Source organism: Monopterus albus, unplaced genomic scaffold (genome assembly GCF_001952655.1).
Source record: "Monopterus albus unplaced genomic scaffold, M_albus_1.0 scaffold235.1, whole genome shotgun sequence".
NCBI lineage: Eukaryota > Metazoa > Chordata > Actinopteri > Synbranchiformes > Synbranchidae > Monopterus > Monopterus albus.
This window is the reverse complement of record NW_018128115.1, coordinates 1,148,107-1,163,591: the sequence shown is the minus strand read 5'-3', so window position 1 is coordinate 1,163,591 and position 15,485 is coordinate 1,148,107. Positions and strand designations below refer to the sequence as shown.

Sequence of the window (15,485 nt, the reverse complement as noted above, 5' to 3'; positions counted from 1 at the left end):
TGCGGCTGTCAGATCGGACTGACACGTGAATCACACATTTACATCGGAAGAAGACTGTGCTCCTTGTTTAGGGGCCGATGCCGAATGATGTCGACAGGCCGTATGTGCAGAGGAGGAGAGGTTAAAACGACCACATGGATTCTGATCTGACCATTCTGACGGCACGCAACACAGTCAGAGGTCGGAGAGGAATCGGGTCTAGGAGCATATACGCAGGTGGACCAGATCTGGTCTGAGGACATCTGGTCTGTTCACACTGCTGTGGACCCCCCCGGTTCTGGGACGTGAACGCAGCCAAAGCTTCATCAGAGGAAAATTAAATAAAACAAGTTTAAATACGGTTGATGAGACGAGCTTCTGCTGGACTCACGGTGGTGATGGGGTACAGCGGGTTCTGGATGGACAGCAGCAGGACCTTGTTTCTGCTGGTGGGGTCGTCTGCATTGGTGGGTCTGGTGATTCTCTGGCTGGTGGAGAAGTTGAAGAAGGCCTGCTGCTCAGCGACGTAGACGGCCTCATGGGTCCCACAGGACACACAGCACTCGGCGCTCTGCACGCTGTCGAACTCCACCAGAGCCTGACGCTTGAACGGCATCATCATCACGTAACTGCAGACAGATCAAGACCGAGTAAGATTTAGACTTGATGGTAAAGGTGTTGCTCACTTTGCAAACCTCAAATTTAGTTCCGTGTAAAGTAAAGCTGGCTGAGTAAAATAATTTAATTAGAAAACTGCACCATGAAAGATCAGCAGGGTCCTGCACTATTACACATTACTACAGTCTTTTCTTGGAGGCACCTTTATTTTAGACCTGGCTCCAACAACTTTGATCATTTTAGTTTGCACCTGATGCTTTTCCTTAAATAAAATTATTATTTAATCGACTGACCATGAACTAACTGACACACAGGTATCATTCCAGTCTCTGGCCTCTGAACCAGCTGAAGTGAAGATGCCGTCTACAACGTCTTGTGTGCACTGATGGAAAACCGGAGGCAGCAGGGGCCCAAAAAGAGATATTAACATGTCCAACTGCCAACTGTTCCCAGCTCATCTAAATGAGCCTGTAATGAAATGAAACTGAGAAAACCGCAAAGAGCCAGATCATGTTTGGGCTTTTGAAATTAATCCATTAAATAAAAGATCATCAACTAACTTTCTGTTGGTTGATAAATGATTTCAGGAGCACTCTCAGACTGGATCGTCTTCTAGGAATTGTTTTCACCCCACAACTAACTTTTTTTGTCAAAAATGTTCCCAGAACATTCCTACCAAGTCTTGTATTAGCTCATCAGTTTGTGGCAGCAAACAGCAAAAAGCTTTAAACAGTTTGGTGAGTTTCACTTGTCTCCACTTGTCGTCACCGGTTCAACGAAAGACCAAAGTTTTTTCTTATTTGACTCCACAAAAACACAAATTTTTCATAAATACAGCTCACAGGAAACTGCTGCCTATTCAAAACAGGAGTAAGTGTACTTCTTCACACTTCCTTTCCACATCCATTTCAGAACGTGCTCCCAGCCTGCTGACAGCTGTGTGCAGCTGCAGACTTCTGTCACTGCTGTGCTTCCTTTCACTAACAAACAGCTGTGACAATCGCTGTAACAACTATTTTCTGTCAACATTACGACAGCTTTGTTTCAGCATCAGAGTAACACACATTTATATGCACAGACACACACACACAGTCCTCTGTGTGTGTGAGGGGCTCGCACGGACCCTGCAGCAGCCGACACCCAGCACGGACACATCGGCCGGTGCTACTGATACTCACATGATACTGATGCCAGTGTTGGTACCAACAGTAATGCTGAAGGTGAGATTACTGAACTGACACTAGGTGGAATGAAGCAAGAAGGAAAAGTCCTAGTTTGTGAGCATGGACAGAGGAAGATAGTCAGTCATGATTTAACCAAATGTCCTTCGTGTGTCTTAAACTGTCAAAGTTTTAGCTGCAGCAGAGGAGAAGCGGTGCTGGAGTGCACGGTGGGTAAGCTGCAGGTATGCCTGTTGCAGCAGACATGCCGAAATAGCCAACAGCAGCTTGACCAGAGACCAGAAAATCAGTTTGAACGATTAAACTCACACACAGTGTCTGTTTCTGGTGTGTCAGTCATTTCTGGATCGTGTGATAAGACAAATACTATATAGAGTGTTCAAACTTCTTACTCAGGTACTAGAACTAAGACACATCTGAGTGTGTTTGAACGATTTGAAACTTTAACCAGAGGACCAGTGGTCACAGAAATACTCCTTTATGTAAGTAAAAACAAAAACACCACAGTGTAAAATACTTTGTTACGTTCAAATGTTCCTTCCATAAAAATACTAAAGTGTTAGCAAGTAACCAAAGTAACAGTAGTGCATGATACTACTGGACCATAGTAACTAATTACTGTGTCCATCTCTTTAATGCTGCAGCTGGTAAAGGTGGAGCTGATGGTAACTACCTTATATACTTATACTTTACATCCTGCTGGGCAGCTGGAAAGTCCAAGTATGAAGCAGCAGAAAATGGAAATGTTCAAGTAAAGTACAAATACCTCAACATTGTACTGAAGTACAGCACTAAATCCTGTGTAGCAGTGGTGAGGATAAACCCCTGACGATGCATCGCCTCGATGCCACATGGACCCTCAGACACAGCAACATGGAAAAACCTTTCATCTCCAAACTTAAAAGAACATGTGCAGGAGGTGTTTAAAGGTGAAGCTTTACCAGATGTTGCCAAACTTTTCGAGCGCCTCCACCAGGTCGGCCTCCACCACAGCATCACAGAGGCCTCTGACATGGACGACCGGGGAGGGGGGGATGCAGTGATCATCTTCCACAGCATCCTGCACGAAGACGAGAATTGACTCAGAATCCTGGGGAGAACAGGACTAACGTTTGGATGACAAACACCAGAAAGGATCCCGAAAACAGAGACAAAAATATTAACAGACAGAAGCAAAGGGACTAAAAGGAACGACTAAAAAGAGTTTCAAACCAAGTGGCCACAACAAAATGATTAAAACCAGACAAAAAAACCGAGCAAAATGACAAAAGACACAGAAAACTCTCTTTTGGTTTGGTTTGGGGGTCTTGATCGGGAGAAGGAGGGTGGGGGGCCTTTACATGTCTGTGCCCAGGGGCCCAGTGTCTCAGAATCCGCCCGTGGTTTTGTGAAATGTTTCTCATTGCTTTTACTCACCAGCCTACATGTCTAGCCAGAGGTGCAGCAGGCACCAATAACAATGGTGTCCACCTCCATCTATGGCTACTGCTGGCACTGTACCTAAGAACAGATCTGAGGTACTGCTCCACAAGCAGCAGCCATGCTGACTGAGGGGGTGTGAGTCTCGCTTCATGTGTGTCTCTGACTGAGCCCTTATCATCAGATCATCTCTGTCTACAACAACTGCACAGCCACAGGGGTGTGTTTGTAAAGAGCAGTGTGTGTGTGTGTGAGGGCCCTGGATGATCCGTCAGAGCAAGACATCATCACAAACTGACTGCCCTACTGCAGTTTTCACATGCTTGTAGTACTACATTTTATGTTACATTAAGCTTCCAGTCCGCTGCCTTTTACAGAGGAACACTCCTTATTTCACCACATGTAGAGTATTCAGTGACTGTAAATGTATAAAACACTTTGTTGTTAAAAATCAGTCCACTGGTTGTTAACTGTTTGTCTTGTGAGCTGTTCTATAGTTGTGTCTCCATGTTCAGACGACTGTGAGCCAGCGGCGGATCCACCAGCTTCCTCTCTAAACAGATTTGTGAATCAGAATTTAGTTTGTTCTCCTTTCTTCTCACTAATCTTCTAATGATCCCTCAAATTTATCTGGTGACCCTTTTTGGGGGGGAGGATTTAGGTTGGGAACCACTGGACTAAACTACCCAACTGAAACAGTTACAGAGGACAGTTTACTGCAGAACGAGTACTTTTACTACATGAAGCAAAGAAGACTTCTGTAACTTTCTGAGGGACATCTGTACTGGTACTACAGTATTTTTACATGGCGTTACTGGTACTTCTACATGGTTAAAGGATCAGAGTACGTCTTCCTCCACGCTCTCTGCACTGTGACATTAATCCTAAACTGTTAGTTGCTGTTGTCGGACTAGTCACTGAGTGCCTGACTGCAGGTCAGTTACTGTTCTACAACACTAACATGATAAGATCAGGCTTGACTGATGTGTGCGACACCTTGCAGGCAGGCCTACAGACGTGCACCTCTGTGTGTGCAGAGAGCAGGCATCAGAGCCCATCACTGAGGTGTAAAGAAAATCATTGCAGGCGTCAAATCTTCTCACAGTGACAGAGAGATGACAACAACATGTTTACCTTGTGGCTCAGGAAGAGGTTGAGCAGGCGTAACACATTTTGCAGCTTGACCTTTTTCTGCAGCCGGTTCGCTCGCTTCTTACACAAACGGTTGCAGGAAGCACGCTCTGATTGGCTGTCAGCTGCATGCCAGCTAAACTGAGTCATTTGCAAAGAAGCCTGGTTCAGTTCTGTTTCACTGGAGGACACGCTTACACAGCGCATCACACAGAGATCAGACATTTTCTCAAGCAGGCTGAACGAGTGTCGTGTGTCAAATCCCACGGCCCAGACTGACAATGTGTAGCAGGTATAATGTTCACCATCTTGGTTTGGTGTGTTAGCATGTCAACATTAGCCGCAGAGGTTTTGACATGTCACAGTAGAAAAAGCACAGGTGTAATTACTAACACTCACAATGGCTGGACTCCACTTACGTGAGCCATTTCCATGGTCGTGGTGTTGTGCATGCTGGCTGAGTGGGGCACTTAATGGAACTCATTAATGGTGTTAGCTACACCTGTGCTTTTTCTACCGAGAACTCAAAATGTCTGTGAGCAGGAAGCACAAAGTACAGCTGAAGCTGTACTGGCCTTCAGGTGTGGAGGTGTCTGAGGGTCTCCAGAGCTGCTGCAGTTGATCCTGAGAGGAACACGAACAAAGTTCACCCAGTAGTTTTTGGGAAGTTTCATTCAAAACCACAAATGTCAACTCCATGAAGCCCCTTTGGAGTGCATATCACCTGAGGAACAGGGGAACTATGATGGCCTGTCTCGAGCACAGGCCTGCCCCCAAAGACAGCCTGGCTGTTTCTGAAAAGCCTCAGACGCTGGTATGTGGGCGCACACGTTGTCCACCGTGGTCATGTGCCTGTGTGACTGGATGTGTGACTGGTTTGGACCAGGTTTCTGGCCAAGTCCCTTCAGAAACAACGGGTGAAGTCAGAAACGTGCCCACCTACACTACGCTTGGTTACTATGACAACACCAAGTAGGAGGCAGGTGGCTGAAACATGGAGGCGGAGGATGAGGAGGACGAGGAGGAGGAGGAGGAGAGGTGTTATTGAGTCTCATGAGTCAACACTGAAACAACAGAAATGTTCTGCACGTCGTGTCGATGGCAGTGACCGCGGTTAGCTCATAGTTATATATGTGAAAATACCACATCTTCCTCTGCTCCTTGTGTGCAGGAGACCCGATGAGGTGAGCTGTGCTGGCCCTGGTTGCCGTGGCGACTGAGCCTCAGCTTTATTTTGGGTGAATGTGTGTCTTTCTTTATTTAGTGTGTGTGTGTGAGAGAGAGAGAGAGAGAGAGAGAGAGCCTGAGGTTGAGCGTGCAGTGACATGCTGTTTGCTTCCTGTCAGGCTGCTGCATCATTACAGCTCTGTCTGCTCCTCTTCCCCCCTCTTCACCACCTCCCCCTCCGCTGCCAAGCTGCTAAGCATTTAGCGAAGCTGATGAGACATGATGCTACGTCGTTTATAAACCCCCTCAGCCTGACTCAGCGCATGAGGACGGGATGTTGTCTTTAAGGTATCTGTACTGTACTCGAGTACTTCCTCCTCCTTCACCCTGTGACTCCATGTCAGAGACAAACCGTGTACTTTTTACTACACTACATGTACCTGATACCTTCAGGTCCAGAATCAGATGAATCAAACCAAACCCAGTAGAACCATCAGACTCCATTGATCCCAGTAGGAAATCCACCAGCTACCCAGCAGGATGGAAAGTACTTCCCAGTATAAGTATATAAGGTAGTTACCATCAGCTCCACCTTTACCAGCTGCAGCATTAAAGTGATGGACACAGTAATTAGTCACTATGATCCAGTATCAGAGACGTTACTGGGACACGGGCCGTTCTGCTGGACCAGTACTGGTACTGCTGGTACTTCAAGTAGATTTGGATGCTGATACTTTAGTACTTTTATTTAAGTAGCATTTTGAATGTTGGACTTTTACTTGCAACAGAGTATTTCTACACTCTTACTAAAAACTTGCTGCCAATTCATCCATTTTGATGCCACTCATCAGGCTGTACAACAATCTCAGTAGATGAACGGATGAACTGAGAGGTGGGTGACATTTACGTTCTAACTATAAATGCATGGATTCATGATTGAGGGAGGGGCGGATGAAGGTCAGTTTCACTCCCAGGCTGGTGATTCTGTTCGATCTCTGCTCTCTGCCACCGAGGAGGTAAGGATGCTTTGATGTGGGCTGAGATCTAGAGACAGCTCCACTCCAGCAGCACAGCAGGTGATTCACATAAATCATCAGGAGGAGGTGACTGCAGTAAAACAACACTGAGCTGGGTCTGGCTGACTGATAGAAGCACATGGGCTGAACTCTGAGAGCACACAGCCCCATCAAACACCAGACTAATTGGAGAAATAGCTGCAGCGTGGCCTGCAGTTCTTGGCGTCTGCTGGCAGGAAGCAGTCTGTCCACAAACATCCTCCACATGACTGGCCTCTCAGACAGGAAGAGCATCGCAGTTTATTTTCTGCTTTCCAGTGGCGCTGAGGGCGGAAGAAGGTGCAGCCAGTGGACAGCTTGCTGAGCTGTCTGACATCTTCACTGTGTCGACATAAAGCACACACAGAGTACACATGTATTAATCTGTGTTGCCAGTGTTACCGACTCGCTGCAGCAGTTTACCACCATTTCATAGGAGTTTTTTCCACCTCCCAACACCTGCTGAGGGGCCTGTTAAATACCCGGAGCCGTACCTCGTCGCCAGGTGGCTAGCTTTTATCCTTTAGAGAATTCCTGTGGTACCTGTTACACTGACAACACAACGACTCCAATCACTGCAAAGACAAACGTCAAAAAGCACAGAGCTTGTACAACATTATCAACAACTACAACAAAAGGCAAATGACACAACTGTTGTACAGAAGTCAGTTTATCAGGTACATGCAGTCTTACAACAGTCCTGCAGCAAGTCCTCATTTAACCAACACTTCTCTGAAGAAGCCTGAGCAAGAACTGGACACCAAGAAGGAGGATTTACTGTAGCACTGTGTTAGCTTTAGCTTGGGGTGTTGTACCTAGATGACACTTGTGTCACTTCCACACAAACCACTGTCTTAAACCTCAGTCCAGTCACCAGAGACAGCTACTGCACCTGTTGGAGAGCCTTTTTGCTTGTTCTGAAATCACAATCATTTAGTTTTCTGGGTGTTTAGTGAGAAAAACTGGCCTGACAACAACACTGTCCCTTCAGTTCAACCACTGCTGTGCCATGAGCAGATTTAGCTTTGAAAACATCTGAAAATTAGCCTCAACATTAGTGTGTATAAAGAGTAAACACAATGGCAGAAACAGCGCTCACCCTGCAGCCGTATTGTTGGTTAAAATAGGTGACTGTAAACTATCATAAACAAATCCATTAAGCCGTAAACAGAACATTTAGAATCTACTAAAAATCATCCCTGAAATCTCTTACTGAAGCACTGGAACTTCCTAAAGCACATTAATAAACGAAGAAGACCTTCCAGGCCTGAAGGATGTGTACAACCACTTGAGCCTGCTGCAGAAAATCTGACTTTCAGGGACCAGACCATAAATTTAAAACACATGTAGAATTGGTCCAAACAACCTGAATGAGTTTTTAAAGCAGTTTAAAACATCCCAGGAGGACTGGGATGTTTTAAGGACTACTGGAACCTCTTCAAACCTTGCCAACCTCCAAAATGTCTGATGTTCAACAAGTTTAATTCTGTTTCCATATGAATGGAAACCAAGATAGAAACAACAGTTTCCTGCTACGCTACGAGAGCTCTGATCATATATCAGTTTAGCGTGTTAGTATGCTAACATTTGCTAGTTAGCACTAAACACACAGTACAGCTGAGGCTGATGGGAAATGTCATTAGCTTGAAGGTATTTAGTCATAAACCTAAGTGTTGGACAAGGAAAAATGTTGACCCGATGGTGGCGCTAGAGGAGATGTCAGAGGATCATCAAAGTTATCACAGTTCATCCTGAGGGGAACACAAATATCTGAACCGTGTCATCACAACCCACCAAACAGTCGTTGAGGTATTTCACTCAAAAACTAAAATGTGAACCTCATGGTAGCGCTACAGTAGAAGCAGGGAACTGAAAGTACTGTTAGAGGTGATGTGTAGCTCCTCTAATCAGTAGGTTTAGCTCGAGCTTTTATTTTGGTGGACTTATATGAACTTACTTTGTCATTTACTTCTTCATACTGTATTTATTGGCTGTGTTGTGTTTCTCTGCCTCCATGTGTCGGTACTGCTCACACGCATCTTGACCAGACGGAGGATTCAGTCTGAATGAATCACTAACAAGATCACAGAGTTTCTCCTGCTGATGGTCACCTGGGTTCTTACAGATGGCCTGACTTCCTGTTGAGTGAAAGCACTTCATGTCACTGTCAGAACCTCACAGAGACGCCATATTGCCCCAGCAAGCAGAGGCACGGAGCCAGAGAAGTGGTAAACAAACACACTGATCATAACCCTCCAACAGTCTGTAAACAAACACAAATAGGTCCACACATCCACATACGAGCCTGCATAGAGACCCTGACACCAAGCCAATCTAATACAGAACCTCGTGCAGCCTCCCAGTGATCCCACTGAACCTCCTAACACCTCCTCCTTAGAGTGACTGTCCATCCAACGCCTGCGTCCGGGATCCTCACACACAGGAGGGAAAACAGAGGTCTGTTGTACTCTGTTCAAAAATGTCTAGGATCCCTCCTGGATTCCCTCTAATCTTTGCTACTTTATGAATGACTGTCAATGTTTTTCCACTTCCTGCCTCTAAAAGTGACTGAAATAAAACAATGAGCCAATCCCGGCCGGCAACCGGGCGAAGGCGGGGTACACAATACCCAATAGCAATAGCAGTGGAAACAAAATACAAGAAAGCGACACACACACAGACCACAGGAGTAATCTGAATAAACTACCTGGAGCTCAACACTAATTTAAAAAGGTACGTTGTCCACTTGGATTTAATGGAGACCACACGTCTGATACTGAGCACAATTCAAGGGGCAAACCGTTCCCTAACTTGGGAGCAAGCAACCACAAGACTCGATCCCCCCACCTTTCAAATCTGGTACTCAGGACTTCCAGTAAGCCCAGATTAGCTGATCTGAGAGGTCTAGGAAACCTATGGGTACTTAAAAGCTCGGTGAGATAGGGAGGAAAAACTGAGGAGTCACCGAGTCCAACACACAGCGCATTACACTAATCAGGCCTGGAGTTAATAAAGGCACCAATCGCTTTCTCAAGGTCACAAAGCTGGGAAAAGCTAGCTGGTACCACCGCACTAATGTGCTCATCCAACTTCAACTCATTATCAAAAAACACTCCTAAAGTCTTTACCACGGACTGACAAGGCCTAGTAACCAGATCCGACCCCTATGTCGGCAGAATCACCAAATCACTCAGTCTTACTTTCATTTAGACAAGAAATTAGATGCTAACCATAATTTTATTTCCTTTAAGCAGTCAGATAATGACTGCAGTGAATGACCCCCTGTTGACATAACAGTCTAGGGGCCTAAGAAATCCTCCTGAACTTACTGAAGGATTGCTAGAATGTCTTCAAACAATCCAAGCACCTCCCAATGAAGCCAGTGAAACTCAGGAAGACTGGCCCCTGAGCCCATCGGCTCATTTGTAGACCCCTGTAGAAAGAGCAGGAGGACCTCCTCCAGGACCCCGGAGTCCTCCTACAGAGGACCCTCATCACCCTCGGGAACCTCTTTCCCACCAAGAGGTGACTCTTATTTCTGAGTTCAGCAGACTGACCTCCCCCAGCTGCCAGCACCTGACTCAGTCGTCCTGTCACTGATGCAGGACGATTAGGAACCCGTTTCCTGGCTCTGTGTTCAGTGAAGACACTGGTTTTGTGGGTGAAGTTTGTATTCTACAAACTCAGACCTCAGTGACGTGGGTTCGTTAGTGAAGTCGTTTGTGAAAATGATGAGAAGCAGTTTGAGAAAAGATTTTTACGTTTCAGCTCAGAAGAACCTGACTTTCACTGATTCCTCTGTTATTGTTCTGTTTTCTTATTTCCATCGTATTTGACCTGAAATCTGGTGGAAACCTTCCTGAAACCGACTCGCACGTTTCCATCAGTGTTCATATTCTAAGCTGACAGAAACTGCCCCCTACCTTCCCTCCGCACCTCCAGTTGCTGCTCTTGTTGCCTCCGCTCCTCGCTGCCTTCTCACCGGCGGAGTCCTCCTCCTCCCCGTCCTCCAGCTCCTCTCCGCCGGCCTCCTCTTCCGTTCGGAGCCGCTTAGCTGCCCGGTGATACCCTCCTCCTCCTCTGTCCTCCATCGGTGAATGCACGGACATAGATGTTGGCTAAAACGGAGGAAGAGCCAAAGAGCTGCACCTCTCTCCGTCTCCTTCTGAAGACTGTGGTCGAGTTCCTCCAAGATAGGGAAAAACAGAAGACGTCTCACTCTGCCTCAGTGTTTAGCACCAACCTACACAAACAGACTAAACCTAATTTAGTTCTTTAAATTTGTATTTCCGCCTTTTAATGTGTTATTTAATTTGTAGCTATATTATCTTAATATTTTGCACTTGAGTTCATTTGTAGAAATAATGTGTTCGGCTGTTGAATAACATCTTGAAAACAGACGGTGTATGTACATGTTGACACTTCTGTGTTAATATGTATAGTCAGTTTCATCTGTACTGTTTTTTCCCTTGTTGATTCAGATTTTAAGTTGATTTTCTTAGTGTTTTAATCCTTATTTTAAACAAAATCTTTAACTTACCCATCCTACACACACTGTGTTGTTGCACTACCTGCAGCAATGTTTTTATTAAAACAAAGATATAAATACATTTTTTATTTTATTTATTTGCTTTTTATCAAATGAAATACAGAGATTTTCTGATTTTGGAACAGTCACTTTTATATATATGTGAAAAATTAGATTTTTCCCTCCACTGCACAAATACAAGGTGGAGCCAGTCCCAGCTGACACTGAGCGAGACGAGGGGTCCACCCTGGACAGGTTGCCAGTCTGTCACAGGGTAGACATCACAACCACACACAGTTTAGAGCCGCCAGTCAACCTAAGCTGCATGTCTTTGGACTATGGGAGGAAGCCAGAGCACCTGGAGAGAACCCACATGGGCACAGGGAGAACATGCAGACTCCACACAGAAAGGCCAGGGCTTGAACCTGGAGGCTTCTTTCTACAAGTCAACAGCACTAACCACTGTACTGCTGTGTGGTCCAACAAGATTCAAACAAGATACAAACAATTCTACAGTGTGGGAGTGGTCTCCTCCAGGACAACAGTGTCCCACATCCACAGGACACCAGGGGCCACTGACTGGTCTGAGCAGGATGACCATGATATGAACCAGATGCTGTGAGTTCAGAGACTTGGAGAGTCAGTGCCAAGGTGGAGCTGTTCTGGTGGCCCGTGGCAGCCCAGCACCTCACTGGGACTCTGTGTTGGGTCGTCCTTTCACCTGTCACCTGCCTGCATCAATCCACACACACAACTTGTTATTAAATGTTCATTGCTGGTTTGAGTCTGGACATGGGATCCGTTGATAATAAGTACAATATAGAGCAGCAGCCTCTGCAGCACTTTGTCACATTTTTACAGTCAGACTGAACGAGAGAACAAATGGGATGAGTGGTGTCACCTTCTGACTGAAATGAGGACAGCGCCGTCATCTCCCTCCAGCTGCTTCCTCTACATGGAGGTCAGGTAACCACAGTAACAGCACACCTGTAAAACCAAACGCACAATGTGTCAGGAAATATCAGCACTTTGTTTCACCCTAGGAGAAGGACACACTCCCAGTAACAAACTGAAAGTGGTCTCCAGTGGTGCTGTACCTTTACTGAGTCAGTGTAAAAATACAGGTAAAAGTCCTACATTTACAAAGTACACAGGTATTACCAGCAAAATGCACCTAATGAAAGTAAAAGTATTTGTTATATATTATTGCTCTGTTCGTTGAGTCTGTGATGTTGTAGAAGATGACATTTAAAGAAACATTTTTTCCATAACTTACTATGTGGGGGGCTTTTTTTTTCTTGAAGTGATGCATCGTGCTAATAAACAATCTTTGGTTTGACCTTCACCTCCTGTATCTGTCACATCTCACCTATCACAAACACTGAAACAAAGTTCCTGCCTCCGAAGTGAAACTTTCATCAAAACACTTGTTAACGTTCACTTTGAAAACTGCAGCTTTGAGTGTTTTTCCTCATAATTAGCAGCAGCCTGTAGCGCCACCCGGCGGTTGTTCCTGTCATTTACTGCCATTTCTTAAAAAAACAGTCGCCTTTTGCAGTTGACCCATGACTCTACTACACTGGTAAGGGATTAACTATGGTTTTGAACAAAAGGAGCAACTGAGGCAGCAATGTTAACAGCAGACATTGGTACATCATAATGTTAAAAGGTCACTTCACACAGAAACTGATGATTTTGTTTTGTTTTTTTAAGGATACAATGTGAAACTTGCAAATCTAATGGTCCCAGGACCTGTAATCATTTTTGCACTGCTTATCAGTCAGCTTTAATTAATTTTGAACAGCTTATCGGTTGAGTTTGCATAGTTTGAGTATTGCAAGCAAAATTCATTTACAGAACACCATGAATGTGTATTGCAAGAATAAAAGGGAGTGTGGAGATCTCACCAAGTTTCAAGGCCTCGTTGTACTTATGATGTTGCAAAGGCAGCTGGAGAAGGGATGCGAGTTGTTAGATGTGAGATAATGGTACGAGTTTCATAGATGTGAGATAATGGTACGAGTTTCATAGATGTGTATTGTATCACTTTGGTATAAAGGGACTGCCCCTTTATCAGTTCATCGGAGAACTCTGTGCAACTGCAAAGCTGTGTACGACTTCTCTCCATGCATGAAATAAAGAATTCTTTGAAGCTACTCTCCGGTCTCCAGACATCTTTACTGGGTCCTGCCCCGTTCCCACTACCACAACAGTCATCGTTTTGTGATTTTATGTCTCGCTGAAATAAAAAACCAGTTGGTCACACTGTTGGATTTTGGGCCCTAGTTGGCCAAGAAATTATTTAGCAGGTTTCAACTTTCCATTTTCTTTTAGCCTCGGGGCTTACGGCTCTGACTCCTTCTGACTTGACTGGAGTCGAGTCGAGCCTGTAGCAGGTGTGAGTGTAATGGGCAGGTTGGTGCCCTGCACCTGTTCACTGGGTGGAGTGTGTTTCAATACAGAAGGCTCATTCTGGCTCCATAGGTACCTCTACCTGTACCTGTGTACCTGTACACACACACACACACACTCAGAGATAAAGTTAAACCGCCATATTGAGAGCTAATTAAAAGTAAAAAGGCCCCATCTGGCAAACATTTCAGTCTAAAACACCAAACTTTACAAACGGCTTGGCAGCAAATAAATGACGTCACATAAGGTGTCAAAATGTCTTTTAGTTTGAAATAATAAAAAGAAAACAATGTGTTTAATGAGTATTTCCTGAATAAAGCAAACTTAATGAGCCAAACAGAAAAAAACACTAAGAAAAATGCAGTTAAGATCTGCAGAATTTATTGGAAACATCAAATTATTTCACTTAAGTCTCACAAAATATTTATTTCTAATTCCACATTTTATTCACTTGCTCCCAGCTCCACATTGTTGGGTGAACTCACACTTTGTTGAAGCCAAAACATTTAAATAACTAAAAATCTGACATAAAATCCAAACCTTTGTTCCTGTTTGAAAAGAGGTCACTGAGCTTTCGCCGTTCACCGAATTTCTACTGACTGCTTCAGTAGAAATATGAGGCTGTGCAGGCTGCTGTTGACTGACAGCCACTTCTGATGTGTCCACTCCGTTTGTTATCAGTGAGGGTGGGGTAAAACACACACACACACACACACACCTCACAGACAACGTGGTAGTAGCTGAACAGCAGCACAAGCTCCAGCCTGTGCCACCATCACCTCTCAGAGACCGACCATGGTAACATCTGTGTGGTTGTGTCTTGTGGGGACAGAGATCTGTTTGCAGAGTCACACTGTGGGACCTTGACCTTTTATGGACAAAAAGGAAGTCCCCTTGACGTAATTCATTACATGTTTAGGTCAGGATAACGGTTAGTTGTTAGGCATGTGGTCTACAGGTACTGTAGGTTAAGGCCATGTGGTCTACAGGTACTGTAGGTTAAGGCCATGTGTGTCATCAATGTGTGAAGGCAGTGCTTTAGTGTAGTTAATACTGGGTATTGTCATACAAAATGTACATGTACAAATACAAATTTACATACAAACACCAAGTATCACATTAAATTCGAGGCGACATTCTGAATTAAATTTACAATTACAAGAAATTAAACACATTAGGCCAATATTTACAGGGTCAAAAATGCTTTTTCCGTGGCAGACACCTTGTCTGGATTTCAGGCGAGCTGATGAGGCGGAGCGACGTGTAAGCAGGAAGGACGGCGGCACTAGGGGGCCACGGAAGTTAGCCCACGAGGAGTTGGCCCACGGACAGTTAGCCCACGAGGAGTTGGCCCACGGACAGTTAGCCAGAGTAGGACAGATGATCGGGTTGAAGGCAGGCAGGGACATTCTCGGAGGCTGCTTCCCGGCGTCGCAGGTGAGTACACCTAGGAACGTGGTGTGTAGCCAGAAGCTTGTCTGTAGACAAGGCAACAGACAGGCAGGACTACTCACGGGAGGTCGACTGGAGTTCGTCTTGTACCGCTTAGCAAAAGAGCTTTGGGTTTGAATTCGATGAATCCGAGCCAAGAGTTCAGGAGAAGCTTACTCATGGCGTGTGAGCAGGACCAGGACCAGTACCTCGTAGTAAGTAACGGATAAACCGGCGTTAAGACTGAGGGGAGGGAGGAGCATAAGTACCTGATGGCAAACGAGAGATAATGAGGGACAGGTGAGGAGCAGACAAAAAAAAAATAAAATTAAATAAAAAAAAAATAAGCCAAACATATTGGCACGAGAACGGAAAGACGAGAGCAACCATATGTGTAATATATGATATATGACAATAACCGTGTGTCATCATTTATACTCTGTTTCTTTAAACGTCTTATTCTTAACGTTGCTAATTAATTAGTTCAGGCAGCTGTTGAGTCGCCTTTTTCCGGGCGATCAGGACCTGTGCTCTGGATATCATGGTGGACGCGGGACAATCAGG

At 45.1% G+C, this 15,485-nt stretch overlaps 1 protein-coding gene and 1 long non-coding RNA gene across 2 annotated transcripts in view; both read right to left on the bottom strand.

Moving 5' to 3' along the window:
- The window catches only part of LOC109971769 (heterogeneous nuclear ribonucleoprotein L-like), a 17,385-nt gene extending 6,559 nt beyond the window's left edge, over nt 1-10,826 (bottom strand). The window contains 3 exon segments of the mRNA XM_020620230.1: nt 371-608; nt 2,720-2,838; nt 10,474-10,826. Of these exon segments, the coding sequence (XP_020475886.1) occupies nt 371-608; nt 2,720-2,838; nt 10,474-10,659 (543 nt within the window). The 5' untranslated portion in view covers nt 10,660-10,826.
- Nucleotides 10,827-11,435: 609 nt separating this feature from the next.
- Nucleotides 11,436-13,576, bottom strand: LOC109971786 (uncharacterized). The gene is made up of 3 exons (XR_002276593.1): nt 12,986-13,576; nt 11,980-12,065; nt 11,436-11,810 (listed from the first exon to the last, which is right to left on the bottom strand). It is a non-coding gene; the product is annotated as an uncharacterized LOC109971786 (long non-coding RNA).
- Nucleotides 13,577-15,485: the final 1,909 nt, after the last annotated feature.